This window comes from Aspergillus aculeatinus, assembly GCF_003184765.1.
Source record: "Aspergillus aculeatinus CBS 121060 unplaced genomic scaffold BO66scaffold_61, whole genome shotgun sequence".
Lineage (NCBI taxonomy): Eukaryota > Fungi > Ascomycota > Eurotiomycetes > Eurotiales > Aspergillaceae > Aspergillus > Aspergillus aculeatinus.
In genome coordinates, this window is record NW_020291530.1 from 9,530 (window position 1) to 25,647 (window position 16,118).

The 16,118-nt window shown below is 53.1% G+C and overlaps 7 protein-coding genes across 7 annotated transcripts in view; 4 read left to right on the forward strand and 3 right to left on the reverse strand.

Annotated features, from left to right (window-relative positions):
* BO66DRAFT_206238 (uncharacterized protein) overlaps positions 1-671 on the reverse strand; it is a 1,196-nt gene extending 525 nt beyond the window's left edge. The window contains exon 1 of the mRNA XM_025642561.1: positions 93-671. Within this exon, the coding sequence (XP_025499405.1) occupies positions 93-530 (438 nt within the window). The 5' untranslated portion in view covers positions 531-671. The remainder of the gene's footprint in view (positions 1-92) is intronic.
* A 1,989-nt stretch (positions 672-2,660) lies between these two features.
* On the forward strand, positions 2,661-5,002 carry BO66DRAFT_461827 (glycoside hydrolase family 71 protein; the record flags this gene model as incomplete). Its single annotated transcript, XM_025652348.1, has 6 exons — positions 2,661-3,016; positions 3,086-3,171; positions 3,286-3,460; positions 3,497-3,765; positions 3,805-4,508; positions 4,745-5,002. 6 exons carry the CDS (start codon positions 2,661-2,663, stop codon positions 5,000-5,002), a joined length of 1,848 nt encoding a protein of 615 aa, XP_025499406.1.
* Positions 5,003-6,510: 1,508 nt separating this feature from the next.
* Positions 6,511-7,712, forward strand: BO66DRAFT_206264 (uncharacterized protein). The gene has a single exon (XM_025642562.1). The coding sequence runs from the start codon at positions 6,902-6,904 to the stop codon at positions 7,676-7,678; it is 777 nt and encodes a 258-aa protein (XP_025499407.1). The 5' UTR covers positions 6,511-6,901; the 3' UTR covers positions 7,679-7,712.
* Positions 7,713-7,830: 118 nt separating this feature from the next.
* Positions 7,831-8,423, reverse strand: BO66DRAFT_474861 (uncharacterized protein; the record flags this gene model as incomplete). The annotated part of the gene is made up of 3 exons (XM_025653172.1): positions 8,078-8,423; positions 7,936-8,015; positions 7,831-7,851 (listed from the first exon to the last, which is right to left on the reverse strand). Exons 1-3 carry the CDS (start codon positions 8,277-8,279, stop codon positions 7,831-7,833), a joined length of 303 nt encoding a protein of 100 aa, XP_025499408.1. The 5' UTR covers positions 8,280-8,423.
* Positions 8,424-9,604: 1,181 nt separating this feature from the next.
* Positions 9,605-12,441, forward strand: BO66DRAFT_383076 (OPT family oligopeptide transporter). The gene is made up of 2 exons (XM_025646037.1): positions 9,605-10,599; positions 10,659-12,441. Exons 1-2 carry the CDS (start codon positions 9,712-9,714, stop codon positions 12,219-12,221), a joined length of 2,451 nt encoding a protein of 816 aa, XP_025499409.1. The 5' UTR covers positions 9,605-9,711; the 3' UTR covers positions 12,222-12,441.
* Positions 12,442-13,058: 617 nt separating this feature from the next.
* BO66DRAFT_383077 (SH3 domain protein) lies at positions 13,059-15,355 on the reverse strand. The gene is made up of 2 exons (XM_025646038.1): positions 14,328-15,355; positions 13,059-14,258 (listed from the first exon to the last, which is right to left on the reverse strand). Exons 1-2 carry the CDS (start codon positions 15,327-15,329, stop codon positions 13,260-13,262), a joined length of 2,001 nt encoding a protein of 666 aa, XP_025499410.1. The 5' UTR covers positions 15,330-15,355; the 3' UTR covers positions 13,059-13,259.
* A 645-nt stretch (positions 15,356-16,000) lies between these two features.
* The window catches only part of BO66DRAFT_474864 (uncharacterized protein), a gene marked incomplete at its 5' end in the record, with an annotated part of 2,470 nt that continues 2,352 nt past the window's right edge, over positions 16,001-16,118 (forward strand). Inside the window, one exon of the mRNA XM_025653173.1 lies at positions 16,001-16,057. Coding sequence (XP_025499411.1) covers positions 16,001-16,057 — 57 coding nt within the window. The remainder of the gene's footprint in view (positions 16,058-16,118) is intronic.

Sequence of the window (16,118 nt, forward strand, 5' to 3'; positions counted from 1 at the left end):
CATCGATAGTAGCACCAGGTGTCTAGAAGTTAGGATCGGATCAGATTAGCAATGACCACTAATGCTTCAAGCCCAAAAGAGATAGAACTTACTACTGATGCCTCGTGTGATGAAGGAACTGCCGCATGGGATCCCGAGAGACTTGCCGTGGGCGAGCTGGACGACGGATTCATCGAGACCGACGTCAGTCGTGATGCCGCTGCGTTGATCGTGGAGTTCAGGGGATCAGTATCTCCGCACACGCCGTAGGAAAAAGTCGGGTTGCTCGCGGTAGCCAGTGCGGGCCGGCGATACAGCTGGCATTCGCCGGGCTGAGTGAACAGCCACGCCTGGCAACGCTCCCACTGACTGCACCGCGTGGCACAGTCAGATATCGACGGGAAGTTGTAGCCAAATGTCAGGGGAGCGCTACTGAAAAAGGCAATAGTATCGTTCTGCACATTTTGGTCGCACGAGGAGGCCGCGGCAGAGACCGTGGGGAATCCGGTCGAGAGAAGTAGCCAGACGGTGCTGATAAGAAAAAAAAACATCACGCCAGTGCTGAAGAGACACAATAGAAAAGAAAGAAGAATAGCCAACAGGGGCTTTGTCTCTGATAAGTTTCGTGTGATCTCAGGGGTGAGGCCAAGGAGCTGCGAAATTCCAGTCAACACGAAAGCGATAGTCTGCTGAGGTTTCGCCCCGAAGCCGAATCAGAATCATATCCATCGGATTATTAAAAAATAAAATTAATCTTTTCTTTCGAGGACTGTAAAGCATGGACGCAGGCTAAGCTTATAAGATATCTTAATTGCCCGATGTCCGACCAAACCACTAGCTCACCTCACGATCTCGCTTGGAGATATGTGCCTCGGATCCTAAGCTTGTAACGCGGAGATCAAGCCACATCCGTATCTGATGAGATGTCATCCAGAGTTTCCCTGGAAGGGTGTTGGTGGGGAAAGGGCTGTTACTAGAACCGCTAACCATAGTCGAAAAGTCGGATAAGGTCTTTAATTCTTGGAAGAGACGGAGGTGATTTAGGAGACCCTTGTGATTAGATCGGTGGATCAGATACAGATCAAGTCAACTAACTATAATTAATTAGCTTTACCCTTTCCCAAGTAATTGGTTTGCCTGAGAGAGCAAGATTCCTCCTTCTTCTGCTGCTGCTGCTGCTGTGGTTGCTATTTTTAATATTCTTCCTATTTTCCCATTTCTTATTGTTCTTTTTGTTAGAGTTCAACTCTCAACTTTTGGTCGAGAGTATCTTTCGGAAAATCCAGGCTTCTGCTCCGTACGTTCTTTGGATAATGCAACAGATTTAGGCACCAGTTTTATATCAGACGCCAAATTGCTTTTCTACCGTCGGATGGGAACCCTTTAACAAGAAGTCTAGTAACTACTAAGAAGCCTTGACCCATGGAAACCCTACCTAGAAGGCTAGAAAGTTATTTAAGCAACTCAAATTAGATAGGCGTTCGAATCTCATATTTCCTCTTTGAGGCTCATTCAGCAAAAATTCCTCACTGCGGGGGGGCAACTAACCCTAAAAAGAACAGCCGCAGGTTAGTGGCCGGGCTCCGGCAGCGCCCACCGGCAAATATCTCCTCCGCCCACTATCACAAACTCTTAGTTTCAACTTGCTGAAATATGGCGATAGTGCGCACATGTATGATTATCGACCATAGATACAGCACGATTCCTGCTCTAATAAAAGTCAACTTTGTCTTCAATTGCTCAGATCCAGTCCGTTTCTTTCAACCGATCAGGCTTCAAGTCATCCCAGCCCTTTACCCTCGCTAGTACGGTGACTGCAGGCGGGCGGGGCGAGCAGCCTGCCAGTAAGCTAACAATCCACTTGCTGACAGAACTAATCTAGTGTTAAATAGTTGTAGCAATCTAACCCACTCTATCTGGTCAAGTAGGCTTCCCTTTGCGAAGTGGATTTGTCTCATATCCGACGTGACTAGTATATGGGCTTTTAGCCTCGTCCCGGACATCGTCCTCGATATAGCTCCAGAGACTGTGGTAGTTTCGGACCATATGGAGTACCTGTAAGAAATATCGTTCGTTTAATTACTTGTATCTCTGGGCTCAACGGACGAAATAAGCCCCGCGACCATCTTAGCTGGGCAGCTGGCCCACTAGACTGATAATCCAAATAGTAGACTTTTTCAGAACTAGAGCAGGCACAACTAAGAGGTAATAAGGCAATAAGGAAGATAACTAGGCTCGGTAAAGACATTTTAGTTTCGATCGAAAAGGGGGACACAACAGCAGGAAGGCCATAGAAGATAGAGGTAGTCGTTCAGCGCCGACAGCACATGTATAAAGGAAACGCCACAAGACCGAAGAAAGCTTCGTCGCAGTTTATTGCTCCCTCTCACACAGTGACCTGAACCATATGTCAAACCATTCGCAATAAGGGTTATTCACCTAATTCTGGGGTGCCTCTGTGTATTCCAGGTAAGTGCCTATGCTGTCTTTGCCTACTTCATAGTAGGTTTTACTACTCACACCCCCCACCCCTTCTTAATTGGTACATGATCACTTCAACCACCGAATAGCCATGTTTGACTCGCTTCTAGGTGACAAACACGGCCAATTACACGCTAGAGGATTGGGAAGAGGACATCAGACTGGCCCGAGATGTATCAATCGACGCCTTTGCACTCAATATGGCATACGAGAATCCCACCAATAACATTGCCTTACCGCTAGCATTTCAAGCTGCGGCTAGTGTAGAAGGCTCTTTTCAACTCTTCTTTTTATTTGATTATGCGGGGAATGGTCCCTGGTCTAAGGCCGTGGTGGCTGCACTGATCCTCCAATACAGCAGCCACTCGTTATACTATCTATACAACTCTCAGCCTTTCGTCTCAACCTTTGAGGGACCTGCAAATGCAGAGGACTGGACCATAATTAAAGAGCAAACAGGCTGTTTCTTTGTCCCAGACTGGTCCTCTCTCGGAGCCAAAGAGGCCCTAGAGGCCGGCGGGGGAGGCATCGTCGACGCCCTTTTTAGCTGGGCGGCGTAGCCCTGGGGACCATAAGACATGGACACCTATACGGATGCATCCTACCTGCAGTATCTCAACGAGAGTGGGCAGGCTCTTCCCTATATGATGCCGGTTTCTCCGTGGTTCTACACAGATCTACCGGGCTATAAGAAGAATTGGCTGTGGCGCGGTGACCATCTCTGGCATGACCGATAGTTGGAAGCCTGGTACCTGAGGCCGGACTTCATTGAAATTATTAGTTGAAATGATTATGGCGAGTCTTACTACATTGGCCCACTTCGAGATAATGCCATGGCAGCGTTTCAGATTGGTGAAGCGTCCTACAACTATGTGACTGGAATGCCCCATGATGCCTGGCGTGACCTCCTGCCGTACGTGGCTGACACCTACAAGGACTCAATCGCCACGGTTTACACCGAGACCCTAGTGGTGTGGTATCGTGTGCAGCCGGTCTCGGCGTGTGGCACTGGGGGCACTACTGCCAACACAGCCAGCGAGCTGCAGCTTGAGTTCACCCCAGCCGAAGTACTGACGGATATGGTGTTCTTCTCTGCGCTCTTAGAAGATACGGCGGACATCGCGGTGACAATCGGTGGGGTGTCAGTGGAGGCCGTCTGGCGGAACGTTTTCAACGAGAAAGGCCCTCAGACGGGCCTGTACCATGGACAAGCTCCATTTGGTGGACATACTGGGGAAGTGGTTGTTACCATTTCCAGGGATGGAACAACAATTGCCCAGGTGGCTGGTGAGACTATTAGCACAAGTTGCACTGACGGCCTCGCGAACTACAATGTGTGGACAGGCTCGGCTAAGGCGTCCACCAGCGTGAACGCCATCACCCCGGTTCTCCTAGACAATCAGGTGTGTATCAATGGCACCGGGGCAAACAACTTTGCTGGCTTGTGCGAGTTTGCTTGTATGTACGGTTACTGTCCCGTCAGTGCATGTACGTGCCTGGATATGGGGGTCCAAAAAACGCTACCCAATGCCACCGGTGTGCAGGGCTATCCACTCGAGGGCCTGGACGCCAGTTATAGTGGTCTCTGCAGTTTCGACTGTAACTACGGATTCTGTTCTGACACAGCCTGTGCCACCGTCTCGGCACCGCTGTCCGTGCCCACCGTCTCTGACTTTGATCCTCCGGCTTGTGTGTCAGGGACAGGGAGCGGCAACCTGGCGGGGCTGTGCAGTTTCAGCTGTGCCTTCGGCTTCTGCCCTATCAACGCCTGTACATGTACCGGCCAAGGTGCTTTGACGGTCAAAAACCCAACCTCGTCGGACGTGGGAGTGGCCATTGACCCGAAAGATAAAGCTATCTATGGTCCACTGTGTGAATTCGCCTGCCAGCGCGGCTACTGTCCCGAAGGCGCCTGCAAAATCGCCTTAAGCTCTTCCTCTTCGTCCTCTTCTTCGTCGTCATCATCATCGTCGGACACAGCCAGCGATGATGATGGCAACAACATAGTCTACATCGATTCCACTATCTGGGGAAGTCCATCACCCACTGTGAGCTGCGTACCCCCCTGTACCTTCATTTTGCCTCCCTACCCTATCGATCCCACAACCATTCATTGGCCGCCTGTCACCACGACATTCTACTCCAAGAACCCCGAGGACAATCAAACCTCTACCGTGACCTCGACCATTACCATTAGCAATTTCCCGGAGAGCGCAATACCATGGTGGCCAGTCACTGTTGGCGCAAACGATCCTAACACTACCACCTTTACTCCTGAGCAAAGCATTACACCCCCAGCGACTGTGATAACTCTTGGACCCTGGGAAGCTCCCATTCCCCCCAGTGTGACCCTATACCCGACCTCAAATCCCTCCGACACCAACAATCCTTCCTCCAGCAAGTCGTCTTCAACCTCGCATACGCCGGCCCTTATTGTCTTCCCCAGCACCTCTCATCCAGTGATCGTTCAGCCGCAGCCTACCGTCTCAATCGACTACCCACGCGTAACCCCACCAACCGTGCACTATACTCATGGCAGTGACAACGGACCCGCAGCCACGCCCTCATGTACTGGGTGCGGGACCTACGACTGCGGGCCCTTTGGCTGCCCTGGTCAAGGATGCGGCTCGTTCAGCTGCAATGGCGGTTGTGGGACCTATGGGTGCCCTGGGTCCAGCGGATCGGCTGGCTGTGGGCTCAGTGGATGTAAAGGCGATTGTTCTCTGGAGGTGTGCGGCGGCCTGGGCTGTGAGGATGGCTCTTGTGGGGATACCGGTTGCCCTAACGGCGACTGCTCGATCTCCTCATGTGAGCCCACCACTGCGACCAATTGCGTAGAATACTGCACGGTGACGACCAATCTGCCGGCTCTGCCAACGACCTCGTGCACCTCGTCCACTTGCTTTCCCTTCGTGGGCTGCGACGCCACAGCGACTACCGTCACTGTGACTTCCACCAGCGAGGAGGCCTGTCCGGCCTTCACCACAGTCCCGCCCGCCACCGTGGGCGAGGATCGTTACAAGGGCTGCAGCCCGTGTGCTTGGGCCGAAATGCCTCTGACTACCGACGGGGCGGACTATAACCTGGACAGGCGGTATGCGGAGCCTACCGCTTACGGTGCTATGATGGAGCCCCCCTCCTCACCCGAAAAGCGGGCAGCCAAGGCCAAGGTCTATCCCATCACGTCCAAGTCTATAGGCGGCTGCGCGTTACCTACTCCCCTGACGTTGACATGGCTAGGGGGGGGCTCATTTCTGAAAAATGCTCTCAACGACAATCTCCAACCCAACCAGCAGAATATGCCCCGGTGGTACTCCAAAACGGTCGAGAATTGTGTTCCGACGGTGACGGACATCAGTGACCACCTTATGAGTACTAACAGCAAGAATAGCCCTGGCAAAGCCCAACAGCCTACCAATGACCATGTTTGTGAGTCGTCAAAAGTCCCCTTTCTTTTGAGAAAACTTGTTTCTTGTCATCTTGCCGTGTGTTCTCTGAAGCGCTGTTGCTTTCTCCTTTGTGGATGCAACAGACTAGTCCCGGGAAGGACTACAAGAGGGACTGTCTTGCAGTCAGGTCCTCGGAAGTCGGATAGTCGCACCTACTATCGCTACTGTTCCGGCCACTGTTCTGGCTACTCATCCCATAGATTGCTCACTCGAGTTGTCTGTATGATTGCTAATAAACTGGACTGTACAGGGGAGCGGAATTGGTTCAATGCCTTCTGGGTATACATGATGGAACAGCCAGACTGGACCTGCGACAGACTAACCACCGTGATGTTCAACGAAGGGTGCTCGGTCAACCTCCTGCAAAAGGTCTTCAATGCAGTGGCCAATAACAAAGAATGGGACTTTATTGGTATGACCCATGAGGTGAACAGCGACTACAAAGGCCTGGTAAGTACTATTCACTAGTACCCTCCGTTTCAGTGGTTTGGACCAGGACGTATTCCAATCTTGCACTTCTACTATTTCTAGCACTCCAGCTTGTGGGAAATATTCTTATGAGCATGGGGCTGAAGGAAGGAAAGGGCAAGAAGCGATGTGGCACAGACTTCATTTGATGCGTATGATATGAACAAACGGCAAGGGCTAGGGCTAACAAAATCCATCAGATCGGTGACTACCCGTCCATTGCCCCGGAAAAGGACAATATAGTCAGGAGGAATAGGATTTCAGCGTCCTTGGCATGGGCTCCGGATAACGGAGACGGGGCCCGACAGAAGCTGGCGAACAAGCTCAATTTTCTGGAAAAGCTAGCCATGAGCTGTTATATTTGGACGCAGCCATGGCTGACCCCCGTGCTTGACACGACCAACAACAAGGTTTATACGGAACTGTAAGTCGTGCCGCACTGGCCATTCTAGCTTTTTTCTAGTGGAAGTTGCTGACACGGATGCAGTCTTGCGGTCGACGAGTATACAGCGGGCAACGAGAATATGGACAACACCAATCTGGCTACCTCATATCAAACATACATGAACGACCGTATGAAGCTCATGATGAGGAGGGCGCTGGAACCGGCGAACGAGATGGTAGAAGACCTAGACGCGAGCTTTGACACTGCCCTCGGATCCGCCAGTACGGTTAAAGACTTGGCCGGTGTGAAAGAGTGGGAGGCATTGAATAATGCGTTCAACACTTTGATCACGCAATTCAAGCTAAGGTCCACGGCAGAACATGTATGTTCCAGGTCCGTCACCTTGAGCTGGACGAAGCTGGACAGCGCCAAACGCGACCTGGGCGATGAGATTTGCGAATTACCTACCACCACCACCACCACTTCATCGTCCAGCACGTCGAGCGCCACCACCACCACAACTACTACCACTGCCGCGCCGTCTCCCGACCCCACGGCACAAGTGGTGATCGCACTTGCCGAAGATGCCAGTTCCCTCACCCCTTTCAGTTGGCAGTTCTTCGATGTTGCAATTGGGGCAACTCTGGAAGCGTGCGACGGCACTGGTGAGATCTTCGCGCCCGACGACGAGGATAGCGACGGATATCCGTATCCGGATGGGGACTGGACGCTGGGCTTCAACGTCGACGGCATGAGTGGCTGCAGCTACTCCGGCACAAGCGACGGGCCCGGCACGTTGACCTGCCCCGCTCTGTCGGCCCCCGTGCAGTGCCAGACTGCAGGCAACAAGGACACCGTCTACTGTTATGGCGTGGACGTCACATCCATCACCCCGATGGTCGTGTGTTTGTGGTGATGAGGCGGTGCTCTCGATGGTGTGCATGTGCGTGTGGGTTTGTGTTTGTAAAGTACATAGATGTGCATAAAGTTTTGATGTTGTCGTATTATATAGATGGAAATTCCAGTACCCCCTTGTTTTGTTTTAACAGACTGTCCGCAACCGTACCGTTAGAGCCAGGCCCATAGCGCCTACTACTAAGTTCTGGGCACCAGGCAGTCAGTTTGCTTGGATCAACACCCTTCTCTTTGGGAAGAAAATCCTGAGTAGCAGACCTTGATGGCTGGGGAAAGCGTAAGGATCCAGCAATCGCCGCAGGTATCGGGTGATGCCACATCCCATGAATCGATTACATCTACATTCGCCAGTAAGTCAGTGGGATACACCCCGCTTTCGTGCTGCCCCGAACAGACATACCATTACAATACGCGCCGTCGGCGTTTTTCATGCACGTCTCATTCCAGCCCACGCAGATACTGTCAATGACCCATAAGACCGGAAATTTCTCGGCGATCAGGGCATCTACATTGCACTGGGCCACGACGTGGTCATGGGAGCGGGCCAGCGTCTGGCCGCAGGAAGCCGAGCATACCGTGGTGGTCAGGGCAGGGTCCTTCATGCCGCCGTGGTAGACCGACTCCCCGAGGTTCGATACGTGGCTGCGGCATCTAGACAGTCTTGCAGAGCATCTTGGCAGCTTGGAGTGGGATTGGAGGTGCTGATAGACTGACTGGGGACTAGTTGGAATGCATTGGGGTCGGAGTCGCAGGCGTCGTGCGTCTGGAGATAGAAGTACCGGTGATAGAAGTAGACGCGAGGGTCTTAGCTGAGAGTACCCTGTATCCACAGGGACAATACAGCCAGAAGTTAAAACGAGCGCATGATGTGCCGACCAACCCACCTAGGACGCCCGGCAGTAACTGTCTCCGTGTGTAAGAAAGCGGCAGAAGAATTTCTTTAGCTTTGCCTGTCCAGTCGGCCGCTGCCAATATTTCGGGAAGGCATTTGGAAAGAACCCGAGACTGGAACTCTATAACTGTACGCACTAGGATATACTAGATTACTTGTAAGTCCATCTATATGCTAATCTAAAGACTTAGTTACTCTTGACTAAAGATCCCTAGAAGATATTACAGCTTATTATTGATATTATAGGTCGAGCGGACAGCATCTTTTTTTAGGTTATACTGGTTGCCTAATCCTTACTATAGTAAAGCTATCTTGACTTTACCCAGCATTATAAATTACGACTCTTGTATTCAATAAAATTTAGATAGTTTCTTCATATTGTCTTTATCTTTAAATAAGCTACTACTTTTTAGATAAATATTAGTTTTCATATCTTTGTCATGGGTAATCCCCGGAAGCATAGGGAACCACCAACGGCTTGCCTACGTATTCCTGATGCCCTATACGGAAACACCCTGCTACCTAGATGTCAGGTATTGCTAGAGAGGTAAGAAGACATATTCTATTAGTCCCAGGTCGTCTTAAGTTTCCAACTTTGTTGTATGCCGGCTTGCTCATGACCATCATTCCTTTCCTCCTTTGAGCCATGTGGTCTGGGTGGGGATCTACCGGCTCTGTTTCAGCCCTATTGCCAAGTTCCCCGGTCCTCAGCTGGCCGCCCTGATGGCGCTTTATGGGGATACTTCGTTCTGATCCCTAAAAAGAGCGGGCAAACAATTCCAGATCAAGTGCACACACGCGAAGTAAGGCCTGATTGTGCGCATTTGAATCCGGGATTTGTAGTGAAGCAGTTAGTCGCTTCGGTTGCTTTTCAAAGGGGAGAGAAAGAGCTTATCTTACCTTACCTTATCGTGGCTTAGTCATATCGCGTCATTGCAAGTGGCGGTCTGTGCTTCTTTACCCCGATTATCAATCCAATCCTCGCGCCTTATCTCCTCCTTCCCTTCCTTCCATCCCATCATCCATTTTTTCCCCCCCTTTCGCAACATGGCCAGCTGCTTCTCTCCTGTTTAACGGTCATGGAAGAAGGTTGAATATAGCGTGTTGGATCTGGGAATGAACTTTGGGCGTGTTTGCACCGCATGAACTACCAAACCATCAACATGGCGGGCGATGCCTCCCCCAATGCCTCGGGCCCATATCGCCAGGCCCCAGAGGTCTCGTCGATCCCATCCACGAATGCCGATGGTGATCCCAGCCGATTCGGGGCCGATAGCTCGAATCCCAAACTTCACCGACAACAGTCGTCGGAGATTTTCGCGGAGAGCTTCACAATCCGCTCCTTGCTGGTCGGGATCCTCATTGGCGTCTTGATCACATTCTCGAACACCTACTTCGGCCTGCAGACGGGATGGATCAGTACAATGGCCATGCCCTCGGCCCTGATCGGCTTCTCGGTCTTCAAAGTCTTCTCGAAATACCTGTCCTACCCGTTTACCCCCATCGAAAATGTCCTCATACAAACGGTTGCGGGCGCGGTCGGTACCATGCCACTCGGGTGCGGCTTTGTGGGTGTGGTTCCTGCGTTGGAATTCCTGATCAAGGACGGACCAGATGGTCCATCGGGGGACGGTGGTACAGGAGAGGGGGGTCCGCTCAAGCTTGGTTTCGGAAAACTGGTGCTCTGGAGTCTCGGGGTCTGCCTGTTTGGCGTTGTCTTCGCCGTCCCCTTGAGGAAAGAAGTCATCGTGCGGGAGAAGTTGAAGTTCCCCAGCGGTACAGCATCGGCATTGATGCTTAAGGTGCTGCACGGTGGCGGCTGGCGCCGCGAGAAAACAGAGGCCCAAGCTAGTGAAGCTGGTGAGGCACAAAGGTTTCGAGAGGAATCCGAGGCGCCTTTGTTGGCGCAACAATCGGAGAATGACGACATTCTCGCAAAAGATGACCCGGCCGATCTAGCAAGGGATAGGGAAGATTGGAGAGCGAAGATGCGTCTCTTGGTGGGTGCGTTTGCCGTGTCCGGCGTATATGTAAGGGTTTATGTCTTCCGTGTGCGATTCGGTCTTCCAGCTGACACAGTTATCCCCAGACTTTGTTTTCATACTTTGTTCCTCAAGCCCGCGACATTCCTATTCTTGGTCTCTACCTCGCACGGAACTGGCTGTGGACCCTCAACCCATCGCCCGCCTACGTTGGCCAGGGCATCATCATGGGTCCTTCCACCTGCATGCACATGCTCTTCGGGGCTGTCTTGGGCTGGGGTATACTGTCGCCGCTTGCGAAAGCTCGTGGCTGGGCTCCCGGGCCTGTGGACAGCTGGGAAGACGGAAGCAAGGCGTGGATTGTGTGGATATCGTTGGCTATCATGCTTGCAGATTCCATCGTCAGTCTCGGCTGGCTGGTGGTTCGGCCCCTCTTGTCGTACGCTCCCCAAGTGAAAGACAAAGTGCTTTCCAGTAGCGTCGGACGTCGCATATTCCCTGAAGCAGCAACATCCCGCTCGCATCAGCATTCCTATGTCAGCTATTCTGCCCTAAACCCTATCACCGAAGAATCATCCTACCAGAGCCGTCTCTTTCCGCCCCTCGAGAGTCGCCCGAAAACCAGCGACGACAACGAAGAAGATGCGCCGCCCTCGCAGCTCATCTCTACCCGCACAGTACTTATATCACTACCGTTGACGTTGATCCTGAACGTGGTTTGCATGCACATCGTGTTCGGCGACCTGATGTCGCCCCTCCTATCAAGTCTTGCCACACTCCTGGCAGTCCTTCTTTCCATCATGGGTGTTCGCGCTCTGGGCGAGACCGATTTGAACCCGGTCTCCGGCATCAGCAAGCTGACCCAGCTCATCTTCTCGCTCGCGACCCCGGCATCGCACTTCTCCCGCCGCACCGCCCTCGTCACCAATCTCCTCGCCGGCGCCGTCTCCGAGTCCGGCGCCCTGCAGGCCGGAGACATGATGCAGGACCTCAAGACCGGCCACCTCCTGGGCGCCAGCCCCAAGGCGCAGTTCTACGGCCAGATGATCGGCAGCCTGATCGGCGCGGTGCTCTCCACCGCGGTCTATAAGATGTACGTGAGCGTCTACGAGGTCCCCGGCCCTATGTTCCAGACGCCGACCGCCTACGTCTGGATCTTCACGGCCCGCCTGGTCACCGGCCAGGGCCTCCCGCCGATGGCCTGGCAGGCCTCCCTGGTCGCCGGCGTCGTCTTCGTGGCCGTGACCGTCCTGCGCATCGTCGCCGCCTCCCCCGTCGCCAACGCCGGCCAACGCGGCGTCACCGCGCCCTGGCGCGACTGGATCCCCGGCGGCATCGCCGTCGCCGTCGGCATTTTCAATGTCCCCTCCTTCACCCTGGCGCGCGCCATCGGAGGCCTGATCGCCTGGTGGTGGGCCCGTCGCCACGCTGCTGCTGCTGCTGCTGCTGTCAGCCATCCTGACGCGGATCACTCGACCGCCCCGGATGCTGCGGATGGCGGAACCCCCCGCGTGCCAGGAACAAGATCTGCTGAACAAGCCAGCAAGGTCGCGGACGCGGACGCGGCGTCCTCGACCGTCGTCGTTCTGGCATCCGGCCTGATCCTCGGGGAAGGCATCATCAGCATTGTGAACCTCCTGCTCGCGAGCGGCAAGGTGCCTCATCTTTAAAATTAGATTATAAAGAGGAGAACTATAGACAAGCCGAGCCCCGCCGGGCTCGGTTTTCTCTGGTACATACTACTACCTATAGACAGAGAGTTTTCCTACTTGGACCGTGAAGAGTTCTTCTCGGAATGAAATCATACGAGAGAAATGGCAATTCTCAGACTTTATATCTTTTCTAAGCTAGGTTCAGCATCAGCTGCAACTTCGCTCCGGGTTGTACTGCACTTGTACACATTCACATAAAACATTACATACATGTCAACATACACTAAACATTCACGTACAGGAGGAAACCTTCTTCGAAGAGAAAAAGTAGTGTGATAAGATTGTACCTTTTCTTCCGTATTCTGCTCGTCGTGGTGTCTCTACCCCCGTTTTGTCTCATGCAGCACGCACGGCAATACTCTCCAAAGGAAGAACATTATTTGTGCAGAGCAGCAGACATCAAACTTAAGGCCAGAATAGCGGGAAGTTAGATAAATTCGGCTCGAAATACTTGTGAGAGTCAAAGATAGAAAAGATTGTACGGGTTGGAAGAAGCTGAATCGAGAAGCAAGTGGTATATTGGGATAGCATAGCCAAAAAAAAAGAATAGCAAGGGGATAGTGGAAAAGATTAGAACCAAGAAGCGTTGGACAGCCCGGGTTCGAATCCAAAATGGTATCCAGACATATCGTATCACGCATTTCACACATCGAATCACTCCAGATTCCCATGTCCTATCTCGAAAAGAAAAAAAAGAGTACGCAGTAGTCTTTGTGAGTGTGGACGGCAACCGGGGGGGTGGGTGGGTATCTTGTATCATCTCCATAGAAGCGTACTTGGGGAAGAAATCATGATGACATATCTGTTCAGGAGAAAGGTAAAAAAAAAGTGGGGGTTCAAGAATAGAAAATAAGTGACAAGGTGAAAAGGGAAAGGGGATGTGTACTGCAGCTGAAGCTATGTCCAGGCTTCCAGCATAGTGGCGTGTATTTTGCTCTATCGTTGAAGTCAACCAAGCTGTGACTCCGTTTGTTCAGGCCGAGTTAAGCAAGGCAATCACCACTCGCGGTTGCCAGTCTCCGAGATCGGGCTTTCGACAACGGTCGGTGTTGCCCTGGGAATGGTGGACACTGGTGGCATCATCGGACCTCCCAAGGGACTCGGACCCGGAAACCCGCCTTGGCGAGGGTTGGGCCCCATAGCAGCACCCGTACTGTTGCTTCGTGACCGTTGGCTTGCCGGCATGGAAGGCTTCTGCATCCCTGGAAGACCGTAAGGTCCAGGGCTCATTGATCTGGGTGCCATCGGTCTAGGGCCCGGCCCCGGCGAGAATGATCTGGGAGCAGGTGGACCCTGAGCAGGGGACATGGGACGCTGGTTGGGGAGACGCAGTGGCATAGGACCGGGACCGGCGTAGCTGGGCTGGCCAGGCGACATCGGACGAGCAGGCGACTGTGGCCGAGGCAGCGGGGGATTGAAGCTGGACGATGGCGTGGTGGGCCTAGGGGGCATAGGACGATTGGGCGCTGCCATCGGCGGGCCACGAGCTCCAGGACCTGGAGGGGGTCTGGGCTTCAGAGGCCGCGAAGATAGACATGATCGAGGGACAACACCCTGTTGCGATCGATCAAGTCTAGTGCATAGAGCCCACCCGTCGTCATACTCGTGCAAAAGTCTGACAAGCTGACCGAAATGAAGTTCCAACTCATCCTCCATTGAAGGGTTGAAGTCCATTTGCACGCGATGCACGTTTCCTGGTGGAGGAGGAGCAGGCCCGGAAGGCGGAGGGCGTGGTCCAGGAGCGGCGACAGGAGCAGCGACGAGTGTGCTTGGAGTAGTAGCGGTGGGAGTACCATCTAGGACGGCCTCTTGGGAAATAGCTTGGGGACCTGTTTCGGAGTCTTCAGGAGACACGGGCAGTTGCTTCTCTTGTGTTTTCGACGTAGAAGTAGCTACAGCTGCAACGCCAACGACAGCAGCTGCGGCCGCAACCCCAGTAACGATGGCGTCTTCAGCAACCGGTTCCGACTCAGCGGCACTCACAACTGGTGAAATCTGCTCGGTCTCCGCAGTAGCAGCTGTCTCTTCTGGAGTAGAAGCGGCCTCCTCGGTAGCCTGTGGGACAGGTGCAGATGCAATGCTAAGTGCAGTGCTCGAGGCGAGAGGAGATGGGGCTTCCGCACCATTGCTGAAAGGGTTGACAGGGTCGCCAAATGGGTCTGAACCATGAGAGCTGGAATTTGGTGTTTGGGGCGGCGAAGGATGATCCGTGAGAGAGCGACTGACAACAGCAGATTCAGCAACGGGTGCGAGACTGCCACCCACAGAGAGCCCAGCCGCACCACTGTTCGACGCGAAATCCGATGCGAAGGGTGCAAATTGAGTCACAGGGCGAATGTTGAGCTGAGGCGGACTGGGCGAGGTCACAGATTCCGGCTTCGGAGGGGGAGGGGGTGCGATATCATCCTGGCGCACGTACTTCTCATTCTCAGGTTCGACTTCCTGAATGTGCTGACCTTGCTTTTTCTTGCGGAGCCAGAGGAGGATGAAAACTGCAATCGCACCGACTGCTACTATCACCCCGATAGCGATTCCTGCCTTCGCACCACCAGTGAGGCCTTGCGAAGCAGGCATAGCCGTGGGAGAGGCCGATGCTGCGGGAACACTTGTGGACGATGCAGTGACGGCAGCATCCTCTAATCCAGTAATAGCCGAAGTCGAGGAAGAGGAGCTGGTTTGAAATGTAGTTTGGGCCGTCGACGTGTGAACCTGTTCAGTGATTGCTGTCTCCGATGCGTGAGTCGTCTGCTCTGCCTTCTGTGTGGTGGTGGATTGGCGATCAGAGTCCTTCGTGGCGGTTGCTGCGGCTTCGACCTTCGTCTTCTCGCTTGTCTGGATCGTGGTTGTTTCCTCCTTCGAGGAGGACCGAGTCTGCTGAATCGGGGCACCTAGACCGGCGGTTGCCTTGTCGCTTGTGTCCGAGGAAGTTTGTGACATGGTCACATACCCTCCAATAGGCCCATCGAAGTCTGCAGATAGAGTAACATAGACCACGGTGACATCGTTGTCGGGGCTTCGCGCGTGGAGATTGGCGACATGGTCACGATGCGCATGCGCATGCACCATGATGGAAGGTGTTGTTATGTTGTGGCTTGGGTGTGTGTAGTGTTGTGATGATAATGACTGTTGCGACTGGCTGGAAATATCGTACTATGCAAAGATGGCGGGGTTCGATCAATGTCAAACTAAGAGAAAAGAGTGAAAGGGTACTAGCCCAAAAACAGGTGCCAGACCAAAAAGAATCGCGAATTGCTTCTTCAGTTCGTCAGCCAGATCACTCCAATCCAGCCACGGAAAGCAGAGAAGGAAGACAAAGCGCGTTCAGGAATGTGTGGATTGGAAGGAATGGAAGGCTGAGAAACAGCCGATGTACAGTATACTCGGGAGCGGGGCTGGGCCACACCCGGTCAAAATGGACAAAACGAAGGACAGACAGCTTCCAGGCCGCAGAGTGTACAGGGGGGAAGGTGAAAAGAAGAAGAAAGGAGAGACTAAAGAAGATGATTGAAGGGAAGGTATGAAAACAGAAGAAGAGGAAAGAGAGAAAAGAGTCCGAGGACATTGGCAACCACGGGTTTGAGGGGATAGATACGAGGCTAATCTAATTACAATCGGCGCAGACGAGCAGCGGGACAAACCAAAAGAACCGAAATGAAGGCCAGAGTATAAATTGAGTGGGGGATGGCCCAATCAGCCCGTGTATCACCCAGTACTGCTGAACTTTCAACTAACCTTTCATGGTGCAATTTGATGCGGGATCCCCGCTGCACTCAGGCACATCTGGTGTCTCATTGGTAAGAGCAGATTACCGTCCCTGGTTTTGTGACGGTAATCTCTCTCCCCCCCCCCCCCCCC